At 36.0% G+C, this 24,515-nt stretch overlaps 1 protein-coding gene across 5 annotated transcripts in view; it reads right to left on the bottom strand.

Moving 5' to 3' along the window:
- EXOC6B (exocyst complex component 6B) overlaps positions 1–24,515 on the bottom strand; it is a 640,335-nt gene that overhangs the window by 299,579 nt on the left and 316,241 nt on the right. For all 5 annotated transcript variants that reach the window (XM_037027188.2, XM_073211565.1, XM_037027190.2 and 2 more), the window contains 3 exons: positions 9,567–9,650; positions 9,189–9,235; positions 7,729–7,849 (listed from right to left, as the gene is read on the bottom strand). In XM_037027188.2, the coding sequence (XP_036883083.1) occupies positions 7,729–7,849; positions 9,189–9,235; positions 9,567–9,650 (252 nt within the window). The remainder of the gene's footprint in view (positions 1–7,728; positions 7,850–9,188; positions 9,236–9,566; positions 9,651–24,515) is intronic.

The following is a 24,515-nucleotide window of genomic DNA, read 5'->3' as shown; positions in this document are numbered from 1 at the left end:
TTCTGCTTCTGTTGATGTGTGTTGCCTCTCTTTTTCTCTCAATATTATCTATTTTGTTTATTTTCTTAAAGATCCAGCTCTTGGTTTCATTGATTTTTTCTATTGTTTTATTCTCAATATTATTTATTTCTTCTCTAATCTTTATTATGTCCCTCCTTCTGCTGACCTTAGGCCTCATTTGTTCTTCTTTTTCCAATTTCAATAATTGTATCTTTAGACTATTCATTTGGGGTTGTTCTTCCTTCTTTAAATATTCCTGAAATGCTATATACTTTCCTCTTAAAAATGCTTATGCTGCACCCCACAGAAGTTGGGGCTTTGTGTTGTTGTTGTTATTTGTTTCCATATATTGCTTGATCTCTATTTTAATTTGGTTGTTGATCCATTGATTATTTAGGAGCATGTTGTTAAGCCTCCATGTGTTTGTGAGCCTTCTTGCTTTCTTTGTACAATTTATTTCTAGTTTTATACCTTTGTGGTCTGAGAAGTTGGTTGGTAGAATTTCAATCTTTTTGAATTTACTGAGGCTCTTTTTGTGGCCTAGTATGTGGTCTCTTCTGGAGAATGTTCCATGTGCACTTGAAAAGAATGTGTATCCTGTTGCTTTAGGATGTATAGTTCTATAGATGTCTACTTGGTCCATCTGTTCTAGTGTGTTGTTCAGTGCCTCTGTGTCCTTACTTATTTTCTGTCTGGTGGATCTGTCCTTTGGAGTGAGTGGTGTGTTGACATCTCCTAAAATAAATGCATAGCATTCTATTTTCTCCTTTAATTCTGTTAGTATTTTTTTCACATATGTTGGTGCTCCTGTATTGGGTGCATATATATTTATAATGGTTATATCCTCTTGTTGGACTGACCCCTTTGTCATTATATAATGTCCTTCTTTATCTCTTGTGACTTTCTTTGTTTTGAAGTCTATTTTGTATGATACTAGTACTGCAACACCTGCTTTTTTCTCCTTGTTGTTTGCATGAAATATCTTTTTCCATCCCTTGACTTTTAGTCTGTGCATGTATTTGGGTTTGAGGTGAGTCTCTTGTAAGCGGCATATAGATAGGTTTTGCTTTTTTATCCATTCTATTACTCTGTGTCTTTTGATTGGTGCATTCAGTCCATTTATATTTAGGGTGATTATTGAAAGATATGTACTTATTGCCATTGCAGGCTTTAGATTCGTGGTTGCCAAAGGTTCAAGGTTAGCTTCTTTACTATCTTACTGTCTAACCTAACTCCCTTATTGAGCTATTATAAACCAGTCTGATCATTATTTCTCTCCCTTCTTATTCCTCCTCCTCCATTCTTTGTATGGTAGGTGTTTTTGTGTGTGTGTGTGTGTGTGTGTGTGTGTGTGTGTTTGTGTGTGTGTGTGTGCTCTTTTGTGTTTCCTTTGACTGCTTTTGTGGGTAGTTGATTTTATTTTTTGCCTTTAATTAGTATTTTATTGTTCCACTCTCTTTGCTGTGATTTTGTTTTCTCTGGTGACATCTGTTTAGCCTTAGGAGTGCTTCCATCTAGAGCAGTCCCTCTAAAATACCCTGTAGAGGTGGTTTGTGGGAGGCAAATTCCCTCAACTTTTGCTTGTCTGGGAATTGTTTAATCCCTCCTTCATATTTAAATGATAACCATGCTGGATACAGTATTCTTGGTTCAAGGCCCTTCTGTTTCATTGCATTAAATATATCATGCCATTCTCTTCTGGCCTGTAAGGTTTCTGTTGAGAAGTCTGATGATAACCTGAAGGGTTTTCCTTTGTAGGTGACCTTTTTTCTCTCTCTGGTTGCCTTTAATACTCTGTCCTTGTCTTTGATCTTTGCCATTTTAATTATTATGTGTCTTCATGTTGTTCTCCTTGGGTCCCTTGTGTTGGGAGTTCTGTATGCTTCTGTGGTCTGAGAGGCCATTTCCTCCCCCAGTTTGGGAAAATTTTCAGCAATTATTTCTTCAAAGACACTTTCTATCCCCTTTTCTCTCTCTTCTTCTTCTGGTACCCCTATAACATGGATATTGTTCTGTTTTGATTGGTCACACAGTTCTCTTAATAATCTCTCATTACTGGAGACCCTTTTATCTCTCTCTGCATCAGCTTCTCTGTGTTCCTGTTCTCTGATTTCTATTCCATCAGTGGCCTCTTGCATCTCGTCCATTCTGCTTTTAAGTCCTTCCAGAGATTGTTTTACTTCTGTATTCTCCCTCCTTAGCTCTTGCATATTTCTCTGCAAGTCCATCAGCATGGTTATGACCTTTATTTTGAATTCTTTTTCAGGAAGATTGTTTAAATCTATCTCCCCAGGTTCCCTCTCAGGGGGAGGATGTCTGGGTTATTCTGGTCTGAATCAAATTCTTCTGTCTTTTCATGGCTACAGAGATAGTCATGGGCAGTTGGCGTGAGTGTCGGCTGGCAGAACCAAGTTCCTTTCCACTTGCTTCTGGCATTCCTTTCCTGGGAGAATGGTGACCTCTAGTGGCTTGTGCTGGGCAGTTGCATGCAGACGAGGTCTGTGATTCTTGCCTGGGCCACTGTGGAGAAGCTCCGTGTGGTTGCTGTGCTTGTGGCTGCTTTCAGGCTGCTGCTCTGCTATGGCGGGGCTGCGCCAGAGGGGGAACAGGTAGGAGGCTGTTTATTGCAGTGAGGGGCCTCGGAGCTGCCCTGCCACCCAGGGCATTAGTGCACCCAGAGTTACCCAGAATTCCCAGCTGCTGGGCTGAGTGTGCCAGGATGCTTCCATCCAGCTATGAGGCTCCTGTCCCTTTAAGACTTTCAAAAAGCACTCGTTTTTCTTTTGTCCCTGGGGCACCAGCTGTGGGAACCTGCTCGCATGTTTTATTGTTCCATTTCCCTAGTATCCAGCACACCACACACTGTATGTCTGCGCTCCCAGTGAAGATGACTATGACGGGGTATTTAGCAGTCCTGGGCTCCCTCTCCCTCCCCCTCTGACTCTTCTCCTCCCGCCGGGGAGCTGAGGTAGGGTTGTCGCTCGGGTCCTGCCAGACCGCAGCTTGTATCTTACCCCCTTCATGAGGTGCTGGGTTCTCACAGGTGTAAATGTAGCCTGGCTGTTGTCCTGTATCTTCTGGTCTCTCTTTTAGGAATAGTTGTATTTGTTGTATTTTTCAAAAATATATATGTTTTTGGGAGGAGATTTCCGCTGTCCTACTCACACCGCCATCTTGGCTCCTCTTCAAGATGCTATTTTTGTATAGTAAATATTTACATATAAAAATATACCATACAATGAAGAAAGGAAGATGTTAGATCCTAGGACAATGGATATAGTACTGCAAATAATAAAAAATTAAATGAGATCCTTAATCATACTCTAAGTGAAAATAAATAAGTGGTAGTAAATACATAAATGTGTAAAGATCAAGCCATAAAATAGGTAAGGGATGGCTTTTTAATCTCACAACAAGCAAGAATTTTAAAAAATATTTTCAAATTTATTAGACTTTACTATGACAAAAGAGTAAAATGGTGAAAATCTCAGCTCAACTCCTTGAACACATACAAGCAATAAGGAAAATTTTTAAATAAGGTAAATATATAGATACATGAACATTTGAAATTTCTAGATACCAAAAAAGGAAATCATGAACAAAAATAAAAGAAGAAAAATATTTGCAACACATTCAGTGATATATTCTCTTTAGTTTCAAACTCTTATATTAACCAATCACCTAGACTTACTACTTCTCTTCTTTCTCTTCCTCCTCCACTCTTATTAGGTGTCATATTCTGTATTCTCTCTGTATCCCTTGACTGACTTTGTGGGTAGCTGATTTAATTTTACATTTGCTTAGTAATTGATTAGTCTACTTCTTTTACTCTAGTTTTATTTTCTCTGGTGGTAGCTATTCAGTCTTAGGGGCCACCTATAGCAGGCCATTTTAAATACATTGTAGAGATGGTTTGTGGGTGGTAAATTCCCTCAACTTTTGATTATCTGGAAATTGTTTAATCCCTGCTCCAAATTTAAATGATAATCTTGCCAGGTAGAGTATTCTTGGTTGGAAGCCCCCCTATGTTTCATTGCATTAAATATATCATGCCACTCCCTTCTGGCCTGTAATGTTTCTGCTGAGAAATCTGCTGATAGCCTGATGGACTTTCCTGTATATGTGATCTTTTTTTGTTCTCTGGATAATATATTCTCCTTGTCTTCGATCTTTGCCATTTTAATTATTATATGTCTTGGTGTTGTCTTCCCAGGGTCACTAATGTTGGGAAGTTCCCTAGTGCACTTCCATGATCTGAGAAACTATTTGCTTCCCCAGATAGTAGAAATTTTCAGCAATTATTTCCTCATAGAGACTTTATATTCCTTTTTCTCTCTCTTCTTCTAGTACCCCCATAATACAAATATTGGTATGGATTGGTCACACAGTTCTCTTAATATTCTTTCAATCCTAGAGATCCTGTTTTCTCTCTGTGCCTCATCTTCTTTGTTTTCCTGTTCTCTAATTTCCATTTCATTTACTGTCTCCTCTACCTCCTCTAATCTGTTTTTAAATCCCTCCTTTGTATGTTTCATTTCAGATACCACATTTTTCAAAGTTTCTATCTCTTTCTGGAAGTCCTCCTTGTGAGTATGTTTATGATTTTTATTGTTATATCTTACCAAGAAGACTGGTGATTTCAGTTTCACTTAGCCCTTTTCTGGTGTTTGTGGGATTCTCATTTATACAAAATTTTTTGCCGTTTTATATTTCTAATGATTCCTATGGAATAATAACTTTGTATAGAGCACAGAAGCTCTACTCTCTGGAGCTGCTCAGCACCTGGCACAATGGCAGCGGGTCGCAATGCTGTAAGCTGCTAAATGGAAAGAGCTCTTTCCTGCTTCCCAGCTGCACTATCTGCCTCTACTGCCAAGTCCAGTGGGCCGAGTGTGCAGGGAGGAGCCTCTGCATTATGCCCCTGTAGCTGCCTAGGCAGGGAAGCTCTCCAGCTGGCCTGGTGCAATGGCTGGGGCAGCAGTTGTGCAGACAGGTGCCTGCCGGGACGAGGGAGCAGCAGGCTGTGTTTCACAGTGGGGTGTCTCAGGGCTGCATTGCCAGCCAGGGGATGGAGTGCATGAAGCTCCTGAAAGTTCCCAACCTGCTGGGCTGAGTGTGCCAGGATGATTTTTTCTACCTGTCCTTTCTCCTGAGCAGCAAGCTCTGTGTAATTTTTGCCCCTTTAGCACCCCTCTCACTGTTGGGAAGTCTTTCAAAGTGCCTTTCTTTTGTCTCAGAGCAGCCAGTTGTGGATATCTGTTCTCCACAGCAGCTAGAATCTCAGTCTCTCCAAGTATTCTGCCTGTCTTTTCTTTCCAACCCCTCTAATCTCCAGAGCACCAAGTAATGTGGTTATGTGCTCCCAAAGCAGACCTCCAGGGCTGGTTATTTAGCACTCCTGTGCTTCTACTCCCTTACAGCTCCATTTCTCTTCATCCCACCTATGAGCTGGGGTGAAGGGAATACTTGGTCCCACTAGATGGCGATTTTGCTATTTTACCCTTTTCTGTGAGGCCTTCTCTTTTCTCCAGATGTAGGCAGTCTATTGCATTCTTCAGTTGCTCTTTCAGAATTAGTTTTATTTGCTGTATTTTCATGTTACATGTGGTTTTGGGAGGTGGTTCCTGCCTCACTTTTTATGCTGCCATCTTTTTTCCTTCCAACACCATTATCTTCTATTCTTAACTCCTCACTATTATTCCTTAAGCACATCAGACTTTTCAGACCTCAAAGCCCTTGCACTACTGTTCCTTATACTTAGAATGGTCTTTCAACTGATCTTTGCATAAATAGTGACTCCTTGGTATTCAGATTTCAGAACGCCACTTCTGCTCAACCAAAGACAGGCACCCTCTTGTCCTCATTTATCATTTTGCTTTAATTGTTTGCTTTGTATTATAATTTCCTGCTAATCTCATTTATTTGTTTATTGGTAATCTCCCCTAATTAAAATATTAACTCTCTGAGTGAAAAGACTTTATCTGGCTTGTGTAACGGTTATATTCCCATCACTAACACATAAATAGTGCTCAAGAAATTCTGAATGAATTAGTGATTAATTCAGTCAAAATTCTCTACCTGACATAAACTGGATTATCATCAAAAATTCATGCTATGATAAAATTTATCAATAGATCATGGGAACTCATAATGAGACAACTCAATGATATGTTGCAAACAGTTTTCTAGAAAACTGAGAAAAAAAACATGAACTCCAAATCAGAATTAAATGCCATTACAAAAGGCAACATGGAGTGGTGGTAAGGACATGGGCTCTGGTGTCACACTGTCTAGGTTTGAGTCAAAGTTCTACCACTTATTGTGTAATCATTAGGCCAGTTACTTAACTTCTCTGAGGTTCAGTTTCCTGGACTATCTGGTAAATATAATAATAATACTGACCTTACAGGTTTGCAGTAAGGATGAAATACGTATGAATGACACATAACAATGCCTGACACATAAAGAACTCATATGCCTCAACACCCAAAAAAGCAAATAACCCTATGAAACAATGGGTGGAGGATATGAACAGACAATTCTCCAAAGAGGAAATTCAGATGTCCAACAGGCACATGAAATGATGCTTCACATCACTAATTATAAGGGAAGTGCAAATTAAAACAACAATGAGATATCACCTCACACCAGTTAGGATGGCCAACATGGAAAAGAATAGGAACAACAAATGCTGGTAAGGATGCGGAGAAAGAGGAACCCTCCTACATTGCTGGTGGGAATGTAAACTAGTTCAACCATTGTGGAAAGCAGTATGGAGGTTCCTCAAAACACTAAACATAGAAATACCATTTGACCCAGGAATTCCACTCCTAGGAATTTACCCTAAGAATGCAGAAACCCAGTTTGAAAAAGACATATGCACCCCTATGTTTATCGCAGCACTATTTACAATAGTCAAGAAATGGAAGCAACCTAAGTGTCTATCAGTAGATGAATGGATAAAGAAGATGTGGTACATATACACAATGGATATTATTCAGCCATAAGAAGAAAACAAATCCTACCATTTGCAACAACATGGACGGAGCTAGAGGGTATTATGCTCAGTGAAAAAAGCCAGGTGGAGAAAGATATGTACCAAATGATTTCACTCATCTGTGGAGCATAAGAACAAAGCAAAAACTGAGGGAACAAAACAGTAGCAGCCTCACAGAACCCAAGAATGGACTAACAGCTTCCATTGGGAAAGGGACTGGGGGGGTGGCAGGGGGAAAGGAAGGAGAAGGGGAATAAGGGGAATTGCGATTAGCACACATAATGTAGTGGGGGAGGCATGAGGAAGGCAGTATAGCACAGAAAAGACAAGTAGTGACTCTATAGCATCTTACTACGCTGATAGACAGTGACTGTAATGGAGTGTGTGGTGGGGACTTGATAATGGGGGGAATCTAGTAACCACAATGTTGCTATTAATGATACCAAAATAAAAATAAAATAAAATAAAATAAAATAAAAATAAACAATGCCTGACACCTAGACAGCATCCATAAATATTATCTGCTGTTTTTTTACTACAGAGAGCATCCACAAAAGTAGATTCAGTGTTAAAGAACATGTCCATCTGAAGTAGCTACTTCCATTTAACTTTGAAGGAGTTGTAGCTCCAAATAGGTGATCCAAATGATAAAGATTATCTTAAAGCCATAGAACACTAAATAGTATATATAACCAGCTCTAAGAAAAACATCTCCTGAGCACCTTACCTACCGAGTGGGTACGGAGGGCTGCAATGGTTTTTGACAGTGCCATTTCCCACAGTTCATCAATGTAGGCTCTATTGACTAAGCCCTGGGTTGTGTGCAAAATGTGATCCTCCACAACAAAAAAGCTAAGATTGAGGAAAAAAGAGAGCACAACTGTCAGAAATTACAATTTTACTATTTCCAGAATAAGACAAACATCGAGAGCTATCATCAAATTCGAAGTAACAGTAATTTTTTTTCCTAAAGAAAGCTATTTGCTATTTTAAGTGAAATCAGAATTTTTGGACTTAAAGTTTTGCCCCTGATCATGATATCTTTCTTTTTCTTAACCACCTCTACAGAAACGGGACATTGAATGTTAACTCCTCTACAGAAACTTTTCCACTGAATGTTAATCATGTCATTTAGGATATTAAAAAGGCAGAAAATGTATTTATAGGTAAAAGAGACTAATTTCATTGTATTAAAAATACCAGGCCATTAATATATTTTTTTAAATTGACAAGACTTCAAAGAGATGAAGAAAGATAAAATACACATTTTAAGAAGCCAACACACAAAATATCACACACAGAAATCCCCTGATACAGATGTTCTCATCAAGGTGTTGGAAAGGTATCTTTACAAAAGTAACAAAATGCAAACTTACTCTTTAGCATAATGCTGTTTTTTTATTATTATGCATTTAAAATGCATTGTCAGCTGTCTTGCCTGACTGTTCATACTCATTAAAATAATTCTTTAGAGAATGTTGATGCTATATTTTAATCAAAATTATCAATTACATCAAAACAATCTAAATCTGAAAAAAAAAAGAATTTCAAGAAACAATCCAACTTCCCTTTCTTTAAACTACATGTCATTATTTTGCAATTAAAGTAAGTTGCCTACATTTGGGATATTTTTTTGGTAACTAAAAATCCATACTAGTATATATACTCTAGATGAGGATGGCAAACTACATAGCCCATGGGACAAATGTTGCCCACTGCTTTTTATAAATACTGTTTTATTGGAACACAGTCAAGCTCACTCATCTACATAGTGTCTTAGCTGCATTCACACTGCAAAGTCAGAGCTGAACAGTTGTGACAGAAATCATATGGCTAACTGAGCCTAAAATACTTTACTATATGGCCCTTTTAGAAAGACTGCCAGCTTCTGCTGATTATTTGGTTCCCTCTTACCAAGAATAGAGAGACAAACATCAAATATAATAAGATTAAAATTCAATGCCTTTCTCCCTTTATCCACAATGTATTTTCCAACAATACAATATTGAAACCAGTAGGACACTCCTTTGAAATCACCAGAAAGTCAAAAATAAATCTCGTCTTAAGAATTTTTAAAAAGAGCTTCCCAAGAAAAACTTGATTTGTTTTTCCAAGTCTCACTAATCTATGTATTCAAAGTATATAAATTTAAATATATAGACAGAGGGCACACACACAGATATATACTTACCCTACAATTTGATTAAAATACTTCCTGTAACCATCTAAAGTTTCATGCTGCAACAAAGCAAAAAGGGAAAAAGTCACCATTTCTATTTTAAGACATGAAGACAAAGTTAAAATTAGTTACTTAATTTAGTGAGACTCAGTTCCCAAGACTAAAAGGTAAATTTATAATACCTACCTTATTGGGTTACAATAAGGATGAAATGAGACAATACATATCTAGTACGTAGAACAATGCCTAAAACCTAATAATCAATACATATTCATTGCTATTGTCTTACTGTAAGTCACACTTTAAAAAAACAGAAGTACACATGTAAAATAATTCGAAGATGCCAGCAAAGAAAGTGAAAAAATGAGAGAAGTGAGTTGGTGATCCTACCATGTTAGATGGAGGCTGGAGTACCAAACGGGCCTGTTTTCGCCTCTGTTTTCGGTAATAGTTCTCAAATGTTTCCCGAGCACCCTGTAAAATAAATGAAAGGAAATGGTTGACACAATTTACTAATAACTCTAGTATTTCATAGGAAAAAGAGAAGCTCCCAGGTCTAGAATTGAAGCAACTCCACACTTCTCAAAATCCAATATTTTAACAATGATAAAAATCACAGAAAAAATAAAAATAACTATGATCACTTAATTGAACCTTACAAATCCCATAGGCATGGATACAAAGGATTCTTAAAAGGAAACAACCAGAATTCAACCACCCATACAAAGCTGGTTTCTGAATCAAATATCACAAATTCACAAGAATAAAGACAAACCAACATTCTCACAGCTTATAACATTTGATAGAATGTTCTTTAAAAAACTCACAGAACATTTCAGAAGGCCAGAATGAAAACCAGTCTCAAATGAATCATGGGCAAAAGGTCAAAAGGCAGGAGCTGAGAACGATAAATAAGCCTTCCCAGATAGCATATAATCTAACAAAGGATTAACACCACAATAGAAGACACAAAGCCCTGGAAATTCTTAATGTACAATTTTCACTTCTCATTTAGAGTTTCTAGGCCTAACGAGAAAGGTGCTAGCTCTAGAGACCAAGAACAGGCTAGTAAGCTTTGTAACTGGGTTACATAGTGTCCTCTCAAAATTCACGTCCTTCCCAAGGCTTCAAAGTGTGACTTATTTTAGCAATATGGTCACAGCATATATAATTTGTTAAATTAAGATACAGCCACAGTAGAATAGTGTGGCCCTTAAACCAATATAACTGGTGTTCTGTAAAGAAGAGGAGAACAGGCACAGTGATAGAGAACCAGAAGAACACACAGACAGCATAGGCAGAAACAGGAGAGGTGGGGCTGCAAGCCAAGACCACCAAGGAGGGCAGGCCCCCACCAGAAGCTAAGAGGCACAGAAGGATTATACCCAGTGTTGCAGAGTTTCAGAGGGAAGAGGGCCTGCTGACACCTTGATTTCGGATTTCTAGCTTCTAAAACTGTGACAGAATAAATTTTTGTTATCTTAATCCACCCAGTTTGTGGTACTTTGTTACAAGCCCAAGAAACTAATATAAGCTCAACACTTTTAAAATACAGTATCTCCCTATTATTAAATTCTACTCTAAACCCAAACTTTGCTGAAGAAGTAAGAGGAGAAATGGAGAGACAGCACTGCACAGTGGTTAAACCACTGATTTTGGAACCACATGATTTCATTCACATTGCAGTTCTGCCCCTTGCTAGCTGCTCAACTCTTACAACTACTTAAATAACTTCCCCATCACTAACTTCCACTATTTAACTATTTAATAGTCACTAAGAGATGTGCTGTGGTCGGTTCATTTGTAGAGATGCCAACCTCATATTATTGTTATGAAGATTTAGAAGAGTTATAAAGCTTTTAGAACAGTGTCTAATAAACGATAACCACTATGCAAGTGCTTATTTTAAAAAATAAATAAGATCAAATAGGAATGAAAGTGAAAGCCCTGCCCCTGTGAGAAAGGATAAACTCATGCAGTACCCAGTTGAGTTTCCTTCACCTTCCAAAAGCCTGAAGAATTTTTTTCAACGTGACCTTTATGCTAGATCCCTAAACTGAGAAAGTTGATTTTAGGTACTAAATCACCCAAACTCAATAGTGTAGCACAGGAGTTGGCAAATGTTTTCTGTAAAGGGCAGGATAGTAAATATTTTTAGGCATGGTGAGCCATACAATCTCTATAGCAGCTACACAACTCTGCCAATATAATGCAAAAGCAGGCACAGACAATACATAAATGAGTATGGCTGTGTTCCAATAAAAACTTATTTGTGGAGACTTAAATTAGAATGTCATGTAATTTTCACTTGTTATGCAATATTCTTCTTTTGATTTCTTACCAACTATATAAAAATGTACAAGCCATTTTTAGTGCACAGGTCATACAGAAACAGGTAGCAGGCTGGATCTGGCCCATGGATCATAGTTTGCTGACCCCTGGTGTAGCTTAAAAACAAAAGTTTTAAAATGCTGAACTGATTAAAACTGTTACACACCTGAGTTTTTCTGACTATAAAATGCAATCAAACATTAAGACAGCTATTTCAAGGCCCTCTTGGTCCATAAGTTAATGAGGTATCAAATGATTCTATTTAAGAAATAATAAGTGGAAACTGCCTGTTGGTTTGTGAAAGTTATTCCCCACTTGTCACCATTTCACAGCATAGCGGTATTATTAAATGTCAATTACATGCTGTATACACTGAAGGGCTTTCATTTTAAGGTTAACAGCTCGAAAGGGCCTTTATTATTCTAGTGTGGTGTTACATATTCAACATGCTTTGGAGCCAAGATACACTTAGCTCATAATTTAGGGAAAGCCTTCTCTCTAATTAGACCATAGTATACTAATTTAATTATCTGATGTAAATGATAGAAAATATAAACAATGAAATTCTATGTAAAAACCAAATCATGAACTTCTACTTAATTCTAAACTAGATACAGTTTGCCTTTCGAATATTCATTCAATTAAATAAAAACATAAGAAAAGACCAATTTATCTAAGAGGTCTGATTTCCTCATTTTCAAAAATGAGTTAGATTTTCCCTAGTGGCTGCTAAATAAATTCACCTCTGATTATTCTATTTCCTCTGCCAATTTTGTCAACTCAGTGCTTACAGGTGGCATTTGAGAAGTAGATGTCTGACCAATCCAGTTGAGAAACTGATGAGGTGCTTGTCTTTTCACAAATAAATCAACAGATGAATTAGGAAGGTTTGCCACTTCAGCTTCTAGCTCATTTAATCACTAATATTTAAAAGAAAAAGAAACTCAAAAGCTACTAAAGGTATAAGCAAACAGATATAAAATAACAGGCAGGCAAGTGAATAGTTATTTGGGTTTATTTTTTCCATTTTAGGTCATTAGTATTACAATGCTCCAAAGGCTTTGTAATAATTAATCAGTTAATATACACATATCACAGCAAAACAAGTCACTTATACATATAAAGTGCTTACTCTGTGATAGATACTGAGAATGGTCCTTGTCCTCACTAAACTTGTAGTCTGTGGTGGAAAACTAGCAATTAAAGAAACAAACAAAAGCTGACAGAATCCTATGGATCGGAGGGGCATGTGTGTGTGTGTGTGTGTGTGTGTGTGTGTGTGTGTGTGTGTGTGTGTAATGGGTGGGAGGGTTGTAGGAGGAAACCTCCAGAAAAATATGACATTTATACTCACACTTAAAGAATGAGTCAGAAAAATAAGCAAGGTAAAGAGAAAGGGCATCTTACTACACCGATGGACAGTGACTGCAATGGGGTATGGGGTGGGGGGGGGAAGTCTATAATACAGGTGAATGTAGTAACCACATTGTTTTTCATGTGAACCCTTCATAATAGTGTATATCAATTATACCTTAACAAAAAAATGGTACCCACAAGGTAAGAAAAATAAAAGAGAGAGAAAGGGAAAAAATGTTCCTTGTAGCAACACAGAGGTTCAAAGAAAAAACACATCACACATCTCATGAATTCAAAGTTCATGGCTGAAACTTCATAGTGTAAAGGAGAGGGATGACAAAAAGTGAGGCTGGAGGGCTTTGTAAATGATGTTAAGATATTTGAACTTCAACTCTAAAGACAGCTAAGAGTTTTAGACATTTGGAAGTTGTAATGAATAGAATGAAGAAAGGGAAAATGAGATACAAAAAGATCAGTCTAACTGATATACATTTAGGAGGTACAAGATGACGATTGATGGGATATGGGTGGCAAAGGACAGGAAGGAAAGAAGGCTGGTGTGAGGTTTCTTGCCTGGATAACTGGTTTGATGGTGGTGTCATTTAATGAGAGCAAACATAAGAGAAGGAATATACAACTGATTATTATTCATGGACTCTTTATGTGCAAATCTGCCTACTTGCCAAAATTTATTTGTAACCACAAAATCAGCACTCGTGGTTCACAGTCATTCACAGATGTGTGCACAGTGGTGAAAATTTTGAGTTGCCCCATGCACAGGCTCCCAGCTAAGGTTGAACAAAGAAACTTTCTGCTTCTTAATTTCAGGCCTCATACTGAAAACAATTATCCTTTCCACAGTCTATCTAATGACCTGATTTCTGCATGTTTGTGCTTCTTTTCTTGAGATATAACTGATATGTCATTATATTAGTTTCAGGTGTACAATGTAATGATTCAATATTTATGCATATTGCAAAATGATTACCCCAGTAAACCTGGTTAACATCTATCACCACATGTAGTACAAATTTTTTTCTTGTGATAACTTTTAAAATCTACTCTCTTAGAAACTTCCAAATATATAATACAGTATTCTTAACAATACTCATCATGCTGTACATTATATCCCCAGACTTTTTTTTTTTATTACAGGATATCTGTAACTTCTGAACACCTTCCTCCAATTCCCCAACTATTCACTGCCTGTCCCCCACTTCTGGCAACGACCATTCTGATCTCTGTTTCCATGAGCTTGTTGTCTTTTGTTTGTTTAGATTCCATATATAAATGAGATCATATGATATTTTTGTTTGTTTGTTTGTTTGTTTGGATTCCACATATAAATGAGATAATATGATATTTCATTTAGCATAATGCCCTCAAGGTCTACCCATGTTGTCACAAATGGTGAGATTTCATCTTTTTTATAGCCAAATAATATTCCTTTGCATGTTTTCTTTATCCATTCATCCATTGATGGACACAGGTTGTTTCTCTGTCTTGGCTATTGAAAATAATGCTACAATGAACGTGGGGGTGCATATATTATTTCAAATTAATATTTTTTTGTTTCCTTTGGATAAATGCCCAGAAGGAGAATTGCTAGATCATATGATAGTTCTACTTTGAATTTTTTGAGGAACCTTTCTATAGTGGATACACCAATTTACATTCCCACAAACACAAGAGTTCCCCCTTCTCCACATCCTTGCTAACACTTTTTATCTCTTGTCTTTTTTATGACAGCCATCCTAACCAGTGTGAAATGGTATCTCACTGTAGTTTTGATTAGCATTTCCCTGATGATTAGTGATGTCAAGCACTTTTGCATGCACCTAGTGGCTACCTACATGTCTTGAATTTGTGCACTTCTTTTGGTGATTTTGCTATTTAACATGGACCCGAAACTAATACTGAAGTATTGTCTAGTGTCCCTAAGCTCAAGAAAACAAGATATGCCTTACCAAGAAAACGTGTTCAGACTTGAGTTACAGTGCTGTTGGTCATGAATTCAATGCTAATGATTGAGCAATATATATTAAATAAGGTGTCTTCAAAGAGAAACACACATAAAACAAAGTTATGAATTGAGTGGTTGATGAAAATGTTGTGACCAGAAGCTCATAGGAACCTAACCCTGTATTTCCCCTAGGAGCAATGGTTCAGTATTCATTAATGCAGTGTTTATAGTGACTTTATAAAACATAACTACCATGAATAACAAGAATTGACTGTATTTGGGGAAATTGATGATAATGACCACTGTATCAGACATGTTTAGTTTGTGACTTCCAAGTGCTAACCATTAGAAGCAGGCATACTGGGATCAACAGCACAGAAGAAAGAGCTAGACTAAAAGATAGCAGTTTTCCGAATCATTAGAGAGAGACAGTAATCAAAGCCCTAGGAGAAAACAAGGTGTTCTACGGAATATCTGTAGAATGAAAGAACAAAAGGACCTAGCACAAAAACCTCAAGTGACATCAACAGTTAGGAAATGTCTGGCTTTCTTTTAATTAAAATATAACTTTTAATGTCACGTTAGAGAAAACCTTTCTACTACTCAATTTAAAATGCAGTGTCTTACCTAATACATAACACTCTTTTAATTCTTTGCATAGCACAAATCTCCATGTGACATTATGCTGTTTATTGTCTGTCTCATCTCATTAGGATGAAAAATCCACAAAAACAAGTTTTTTGTTAGTCTTGTTTATTGTGTTCTCAGCCTCTAGAAAAATGTCTGGTACATAAACAGCATTCAACATACATTTGCTTGAAAAAATGACTAAAAGTATGAATAAAATATTAATTGACATTTTCTTTTAAGGCTCCATTTTTATGTTTACACTTCATCTGCTATTACAATTATCATTTTTTTATAATTATTTCTATTCATCTCATCCTGTGTTTTCTATCTCTATCCTTTTAAGATTTTTTTTCTCCTGTTTCAGAGGTTATACTTTCCTCACACCAAACAATGTTCTAAAATCTCCTTTTGGTTTCTGTAAAAAATCATTTTTTAAATCATGTTTCCTCTGAATTTTAGGATAATACTACTTGTCCCATTTTATTCAGTGTGTTTTTTCAGACCCCATATTTTATCTTGTATTGTTTCATTTTCCCAGTTGCTCTATGTTGAATAACAGGAGCTCTTTCTGGACCAGTACCTTGTTACAGGCTTGGTTTGTGGAACTGGCTATGGATCCAATATCTTTATGGAAGCAGCAATTCATAGCAGGCTGATGTGCCCACATCCAAAACTGTTTCTCAGGCAATCCACAAATTAATTCCAGTTTCTATCAAGCAACTGGCCTAAGAAGTTCACATGAAGTATGACTGAACAATCTCCTACCGCACAGTTTCCTGTGTTTAACTCCCTGAACTTCTTAAAGTGAATGAAAACCATAATAACATAGTCTCTTCCTATCTGTGCTCCTGTACAGCACTATGATTTTAGTATGCTCCAACACAGGGTGAACTGTGCTGCCACCAAAAGTCCCCCTTGACCCTTCACCCCTCATTTAGCACTCTTAAAAAGGAGAATCCATGCAGTACCAGGTTGGACAACCAATGTATTTATCACCTCAGGATTGTAATTTCAAGCCAGAAGGCACAGAGTGGAAAAGGAATAAAGTGTATTCTGACTTTCAAGGCTTGCTCTGATTATGGCAGCAAAACATATATCACTCAACAACTGGACTTCTCAATCCATTCAATAAGCCCTAAAGTTAGAGAAATTTTATTCAAATTCAGACAATGTAATACCTATTTATTAGCATTATTTATCAAAGGTGTTTTAAGTTTTCAGATTTTTGTGCATCTAAAATATTTTAGTGTAAGTCAACAAAGACTTAGGAGCCTAGCAAGGGTTTGTTAAGTATTTTCTATATTAAGTTCCATCTGAAATTTAACCTTAACACTAGCATTTATATTATTATACAAAATTCTCCACAGTAAGTTTCTTAGTATTCTCTTACAGAACAGCTATGGAAGAAAGGCTAAATGATCACAGAACATACTCTATTTTTACTTAATGCTAAATCAAGAGAAAGAAATACTCTCCAAGCCCTGGTAATCTCTTCTTCAATTCACTGGGTGCTTTATTTTCTAAATTCATATTTGATCTGAATATTATATCACATCATATGGTAAACTTGGAGAAAGGCACTATTGGTCAAATGCTCCAAAAGCCATTGCCAATTCCCTAAATCCAATCATTAATCCTAGCACTGGAATTTACCAGGAAATAACTCACTTTTCCTCATGCTATGCTGGAAATAATTGGTTTTTTTTTAATCTTTTGCTTTTAACTGTGTTTTCAATATTGTCTATATCTTTTTTAATTATCATTAATTACAAAAACTAACATATGTGACATAAAAAATCAGATAATACAATGCAAAGAGAGAAAAATAAGTCATTCATGATCCCATCACCTGGAGATAACTTCTGTTTACTTTTTGGTATATTCCCTTACAGATATATTTTTCTATTCTAAATAGACAGGTGTTTCATATACATACATATGTACAGACACATGTAAACAGATACTATATATACTCTTCTCACTGAGCTTTATATGCAAAAATCTTTTCTCAAACATCATAATTTAGTATGATCCACTTTTACTGCACAACACTGTTCCAACACCCTTCCTTCAAACACATGCTAAAAAGTGTCATCATACAAATGCTAGAACCATGTGGGCTTTGAATAAATGTTTAAAAATTAGAATAAAAAAACAAGTGACAACTCTGAGTTCCCCATGTGTCTAGACACTTGTCTGGATATAAAAAAAACACACAGTATTGCCTCTTAATGTGGGCAAATTAGTGAGGCTTTTTATTTTTGTCTGTAAAAATGGTAAAATGCATTACTAACAAAGCTCAAAGCCAAATTTCAGCTGCTATAGGCTACAAATACGTACCAGTGATCAAATAAGTCAGAATCATGTAATCCTTGCTCTTGGAAAAGAGAAAGCCAGATGAAAGACTTTTCCCATGGATTTCTTTTCTCTCATAAAAGGTGACAACCTATACCATGCACACAGACACCCTGAAGGTTGCATTCAATTATTTGAGCCCCATGCCTCCAAACATTAGTGGCATCTACATGTCTAGTCTTGTGGAAGAAAAAAAAAACTTATGCTGGGACAACACTACTTTCTATGAGCACTATGTCTACACAACAGGCAAAGGGACATTCTATCCTCTTTGTTAAATATTTACTGTGCCATTATTTGGCTAAATAGCTCTTCATCTAATGGGTCTTTCCTGGAAGAGATTGTTATGGGGGTCTGCTGGAGAATGGGCTGAGTCCTTCTCATCCATCACATTAACAGAAAATTAACCCTTGGATTGAGAAGTGACTGAGGACATGTACACAAAGAACAAGGGAGGAAATGGAAGGAGGGAAGCACACACTATTGTTCTTCCGGCTTTGCCTACAGGAAGCAATATTTCCATTTGGTCTTGGGCAAAGCCTATAATTTCACCGCCCTAACTGCAGCTGGAGAACTCCCTTTTAACTTACCCGGCTTCCAAGTGAAGACAGGTTTATTCAGAGATTTTTTTTTTAAAAAACCTGAAAGGGCCATTTTAATTTGCTTCCATGTGAAAAGGGGAGCACTTTTCATAGGGCCCCATAATGATGTTCAGCGGGATATTACACTTCACCACATGGCTAATTTGCACAGCAGGCCCAAAGCAGGATTTTCTTTCATTAGCACTGCCCTAAAGATCAGACTACAGAAACATATATAAAAACCAAACCCAAGATGCCCCCTATTGCTTAAATCTAGAAACATTCAATTCCCAGATGTAAAAGCCCAGTCAGAGAGTTCCCAGGGTAAGGTCATTCAGAAGTCATGGAGGTGTATATATCACAGCTGCACTGCACTTACCTACTATATTAGAGCTTTGAAAAATGTCTAAAACTCAAGAGCCACAACATTGTCAAGACACCTCAAAAAAATGTGGATGGTAGAGGATAATTGCACTGGTAGATAATTTCTTTTTAAAAATAATAATAAAGCTAATTTATTATAAAAAAATACTTTCCAAATGTGCCAGTTCTTGATGTCACTCAATTACCCTATGAAATAACTCTATATAAATTTGTGACCCTTTTGAAGACAGCAAAGGCAGTCTAACATTCTAATAGAGTCCTGATTATTTTTAAGATGGTCCTTATAATTTAGTTCTTCTTGGCATTCCCTCCTGCATATCCCAAGCCGCACTGAGCCATAGAAAAGAACATCCCCTCCAGGAATGACAGAGTCTGCAGAACTAAGAAAAAGAAAAAGAAATCTGATGTCTAAAGATTATGGAGTGGTTGAGTCTGTGCTTTTGAAGAAAGTAAACATTATGATTAACAATCCTGGGCCTTTGTAACTAGCTTCCCCCTTCCAAGAGAGAGTGTTAATTTATTAAACATTTTAACAAAGGGTCTTTTATTATCAGATTCAGTTTGGCTGGCTCCTTTCATTGCATTACCAATTACAACCAATAAAGCTTTAATTGATGACTACTTTTTAGAACCTTTGACCCAGGATGATAAACAGTTGTACCTTAGAAGCAAAAGGGTAGACCTCAAAGGGAACAGTGTCTTAATCATGCTTACCAAAGCAAACTACTTAAAATTACAACCTACCTACCTGGCTAGAACAAAAACACTGACTTCCTCTATGATTAAGGTAATTAATCAGGGCAAAGATTTGGATTTCACTTTTAAGTGCCCCTTCTGTTAGGGAAACTCGAATTATCTGCATATAACTATACACCTTAATGTGCTAACTGTATGCTATGATTATAATATGATTTAATCAATTTGGAGGCAATTAGCAAGAGAATTTTGAGTATGACACAGCTTCTAATATAAAATAATTGAAATGCAAGTTATTTTGCTGTTAAGAAAAAAGGCACTATGATGTAAATTATAAACCTCCCCCAAGTCCCATTATTTTATTCAGTGGTCCGTTTAAAATACCAACAACTAGTAAGACTATGTGAGCAAAGAATTAAACCATATTAATTGCCCAACAATGGGACACTAAAAATTCTTACAGAATTGAGTATCTACACATGACAAGCAAGGACTTACTCCTTTAATTAGAGAGAAAGAAATGAGGTTTTCTCCAAAGAACTATTCCCAATGTTCATAGTTTTCAAAAGTTACTATTCAACTGCCCAATTTCATACTTGCCAATTTTTATGGAAAGTCTTTTCTAACTCACAACTCTCAATGTTTTAAACTGCTAAGGTGCTTCACTGTGCTGAAGTTTAAAATTTCCCAGACAAATCTCTCAATCTGTTTCATGTTGCCAAAATAAATAGGGTCTCTGAACAATTGCTAAAGAGCTAAGAGGCATCTAAAAATGTAAATAAAAATACCAACATGTCACGGTGATTGACACAATCGCTTCAAGGAGTTGGAGGTGATGGAACATTGTTAATAGTCTTCACAATGGAAAATACTGACTTAACAGAAGTACAGTATAAGTTTTATACAGAAAGAACTAGGCATATAGCTTTTAAGTGACTTCCCATGTATATAAAGGAAGTCCATGCCAGGAAAAGCCCAAAATCTGAGGCTCAGTATAAGTACTTTATAAACTGAATGAGCTATACATGTTATTTTTATGACATATAAATGTATGTAATAGCTATTTTATTAAAGACACATGGCTGCTCCCTGCATTTCAAAATCAAATTTGCCACACACACACACCCCAAAAACAGTCCTTTCATAGTTAAGTAAAGACTGGGGAAATTTTGTATAAGTTAATCTATGCTTCTTCCCCCCATTAACAGATGCTTTTTTCCCCCAGAAACAGAGAAATTCAGTGTCTGAAAAGAAAGAAATCTGTCATGCTGAACTTAAGATGTTCAGAAAAAGTCAGAATATCTAAAAACAAAGTGGACAAATATTAGGCTGATACTTGGTTAAAAAAAATGAAAGATTCCAAGTCAAGAGAAAAAAAAAAGTTGAATAAAATGTGCTTCAATACCAATTTTTTAATTAAACTATTTATTATGAGAGAATTGTGGATTCACATACAACTATTGTAAATAATTGAGAAAGATCCTATGTATGTTTATCCAGTTTCTCTACTAGCAAACATCTTAGAAAAGTATCGTACAGTATCACACCCAGGATTTTGACATTGTTACAGTCAAGGTACAGATTTCCCAAACTACAAGGATCTTGAAGTTTCCTTCTTAAAGCATCCTACTTAGCTCCATCCCTACCCTTTTTAAGCAATAATTTGTTCTCCATTTCTATTAATTTTGTCCCTTTAAGAATGTTACATAAGTGGAATTTTTACATTAATCTTTAAGATTGGCTTCATAACTCAGCATAAATCACTAGTCATCCAGGTTGCTGCATATATATCAGTTATTTTCTTTATGTTGCTAACTAATATTTCATACTAAAATATAAATGTACCAGTTTATTTAATCATGCACCCACTGAAGGACATCAGGGTTGCTCCCAGTTTGGGGCTATTATGAATCATGCTACTATCAACACTCACATATAGAAAATACCTGAACTAAGTTTTCATTTGTCTGGGATAAAGGCCTAGGAGTGTAAATGCTGGGTCACATTGTTTAGTTTTTGAAGAAACTGTCAAACTGTTCTTCAGAGTGACTACATCAATTTACATTCCCACCAGCACATCCTCCATAACATTTGGTGTCACTGCTATTCTGATAGGAGTGTAGTAATAGCTCATTGTGGCTTTAATTTGAATTTCTCTAATGACTTACAATTTTGAATATCTTTTCATCTGTCTTGGTGAATTTTTCATGTCTTTTGCCCATATCCTAATTAGATTTTTTTTATTGTTAAGTTTTGAAAAAGTTTTGCATATTCTAGGTACTGCTCCTTTGCTGAATATACGGTTTACAGAGATCTTCTCCCACTCTTACAGCTTGTCTTTTCATACTCATAAACAAGGTCTTTTGCAGAGCAAAGGTCTTTAATTTTGATGAACTCCAATTTATCAATTTTTTCTTTTATGGTGAGTGCTTTTGGAGTGAAGTCTAAGAACTCTTTGCCTGTTCCTAGACTATGAGTATTTTTTTCCTTAAGGTTTTATAGTTTGGCATTTTAAACTTAAGTCATGATTCATTTCAAGTTAATTTTTGTATTAACTCAATAAAATGCATAAATGTAAGAAGCAGCTCCAAGTTCACTTTTTTGGTAAATGGATGTCCAATTTGGTCTATGATGTTCTAACACAATTTGATGAATTGCTTTTGCAACTTTGTCAAACATTTTTGTGGATCTATTTCTGGATTCTCTACTCTGTCCCACTGATCTTTCTGTCTATCCCTCTGCCAATACAACATATCTTGATTACTCTGCCTATATAACTGAAATTGGGTACATTTATTCCTTCCAATTTATTTCTTACAAAATGTTTTAGTTATTCTAGCTCCTTTGCTTTTCCATACAAATTTTAGAATAATCTTGTCTGTATCAACAAAAATCTTGCTGGGATTTTGATAGTTTTATTTAATAGCTGTATCAACTTGGGAAAAATTAGTATCTTAACTGTGCCAAGTCTTCCAATAACACAGTATGTCTTTCCATTTATTTACATCTTTGTTAATTTCACCCATTGGGATTTTGTACTTTCCAGCATATAAATCTTGCATATGTTTTCTTTTTAATTTACACATAAGCATATCTTTTCTTAAATGATCATAAATAGCACTGTACTATTAATTTTGTTATCTATATATTCATTGCTAGTATATAGGAGTACAATTGCTTTATGTATATCTTGTATCTGCCACCTTGCTATATTCATGTATTAGTATTTGGTGGTTTTACCTTGATTCTTCGGGATTTTCAACACAAGCAATCATGCTATTTGCAAATAAGGCCAGTTATATTTCTTCCTTTCCAATCCGTATGCCCTTTATCACCTTTCCTTACCTTAGTGCACAGGCTAGAACTTCCAGCACAATGTTGAATATGAGTGGTAAGAGCAGATATCCTTGCTGTGTTCCTGATCTTAGGGGCAAAAGAGTTAGTCCTTTACCTTAAGTATAAAGTTAGCTGTAGGTTTCTCCACATGTTCTTTACCCAGTTGAGGAGGGATTTTATTGTTTTTAATCATGAATGGGCTTGAATTTTGTCAAATTTTTCTTCTGCATTAATTGATACATATAAGTGATTTTTCTTCTTAAGCCTGTTAATGTGGTGGATTACATTAATTGATTTTTAAATACTGAACTAGCCTTAGATACCTGATATAATTACTTGGTCATATATTCTATTTCTGTATTACTAAATTTTGCTTAATAATATCTTAAGAAGTTTTACATCTATATTCATGAGGGATATTGGTCTGTAGTTTTATTTTTTGTACTATCTTTGTCTGGTTTTGGTATCAAGGAACCACTAGCTTCATAAAATTAATTGAAAAGTGCTCCATCTACTTCTATATTAGGAAAGAGACTGTGTAGAATTGGTATTAATTTTTCTAAAAATGTTTCATAGGATTCCCCCTGGAGAATTTAACTGGAATGGGGGCCAGGGGTAGTTTTTAAATTATGAATTCAATTTCCTTCATAGTCTCAGGACAATTCAAATTATTAATTCATATTAGGTGAACTGTGACAGTTTGTATTTTGCAATGCACTGGTCTGTATTTTCTAAGTTCTCAAATTTATGTGTTTAGAGCTGTTCACTGTATTCCCTTACTATCCTTCTGAAATCTATAGTGTCTATAGTGATATCCTTGATATGCCATTTTATTCCTGAAATTGTTGTTTCTTCTCTTTTTTTTCTTTATTAGTCTTGCTAGAGGTTTGCCCATTTTATCAATTATTTAAAAAGCTAACTTTCTTTCATTGATTGTCCCAATTGTTTACCTGTTTTTACTATCATTGATTTCCACTCTTACTGTTATTATTTCATTCTGCTTGCTTTGGGTTTATTTTGCCTTTCTTTTTCTAGGTTTGAGGTGAGAGCTTATGTTACGGTTTGAGACTCTTCTTCTTTTATACTATATTAAATTTAATGCTATAAATTTCCCTCTCCACACTGCTCTAGCTGAGTCCCACAAATTTTCTGTTCATTCAGTTCAGTATATATTTTTATTTCCTTTAAGACTTCCTCTTTGACCTAGGCATTATATAAAAGTGAGTTTATTAGTTTCAAAATGTTTGGAGACTTTCTTGTTATACTTCTGTTCTTGACTTCTTATTTGGTTTCTCTTGAGGTCTACGTGTGATTTCAAATCCTGTTGGGGCCTATTTCACGGCTCACATATGGTCTAACTTGGTACATGTTTTGTGGACACATGAAAAGAATGTGTATTCTGCCATCAATATGTACAGTATTCTATAGATGTCTATTTGTCATCTTGCTAGTTGATAGTGTTGCTGAGTTCTTCTATATCCTTGATTTTCCGCCTAGTTGTTCTATTAATTGCTGAGAAAGGGTTTTTGAAATCTCCGACCTAGTGGATTTGTCTCCAAACTGAAATGTTTCTCCTTTCAGTTATATCAGTTTTTGCTTCACCATTAGCAGCTCTGGTGTTTGGGATATACTCATCCAGAATTATGTCCTCTTCATAGAATGATCCTGTTATCATGATATAATGCACCTCTGTCTCTGGTAGTTTCC

Source organism: Manis javanica, chromosome 1 (assembly GCF_040802235.1).
Source record: "Manis javanica isolate MJ-LG chromosome 1, MJ_LKY, whole genome shotgun sequence".
NCBI classification, from domain to species: Eukaryota; Metazoa; Chordata; class Mammalia; order Pholidota; family Manidae; genus Manis; species Manis javanica.
This window is presented reverse-complemented; position numbering and strand designations above follow the sequence as displayed.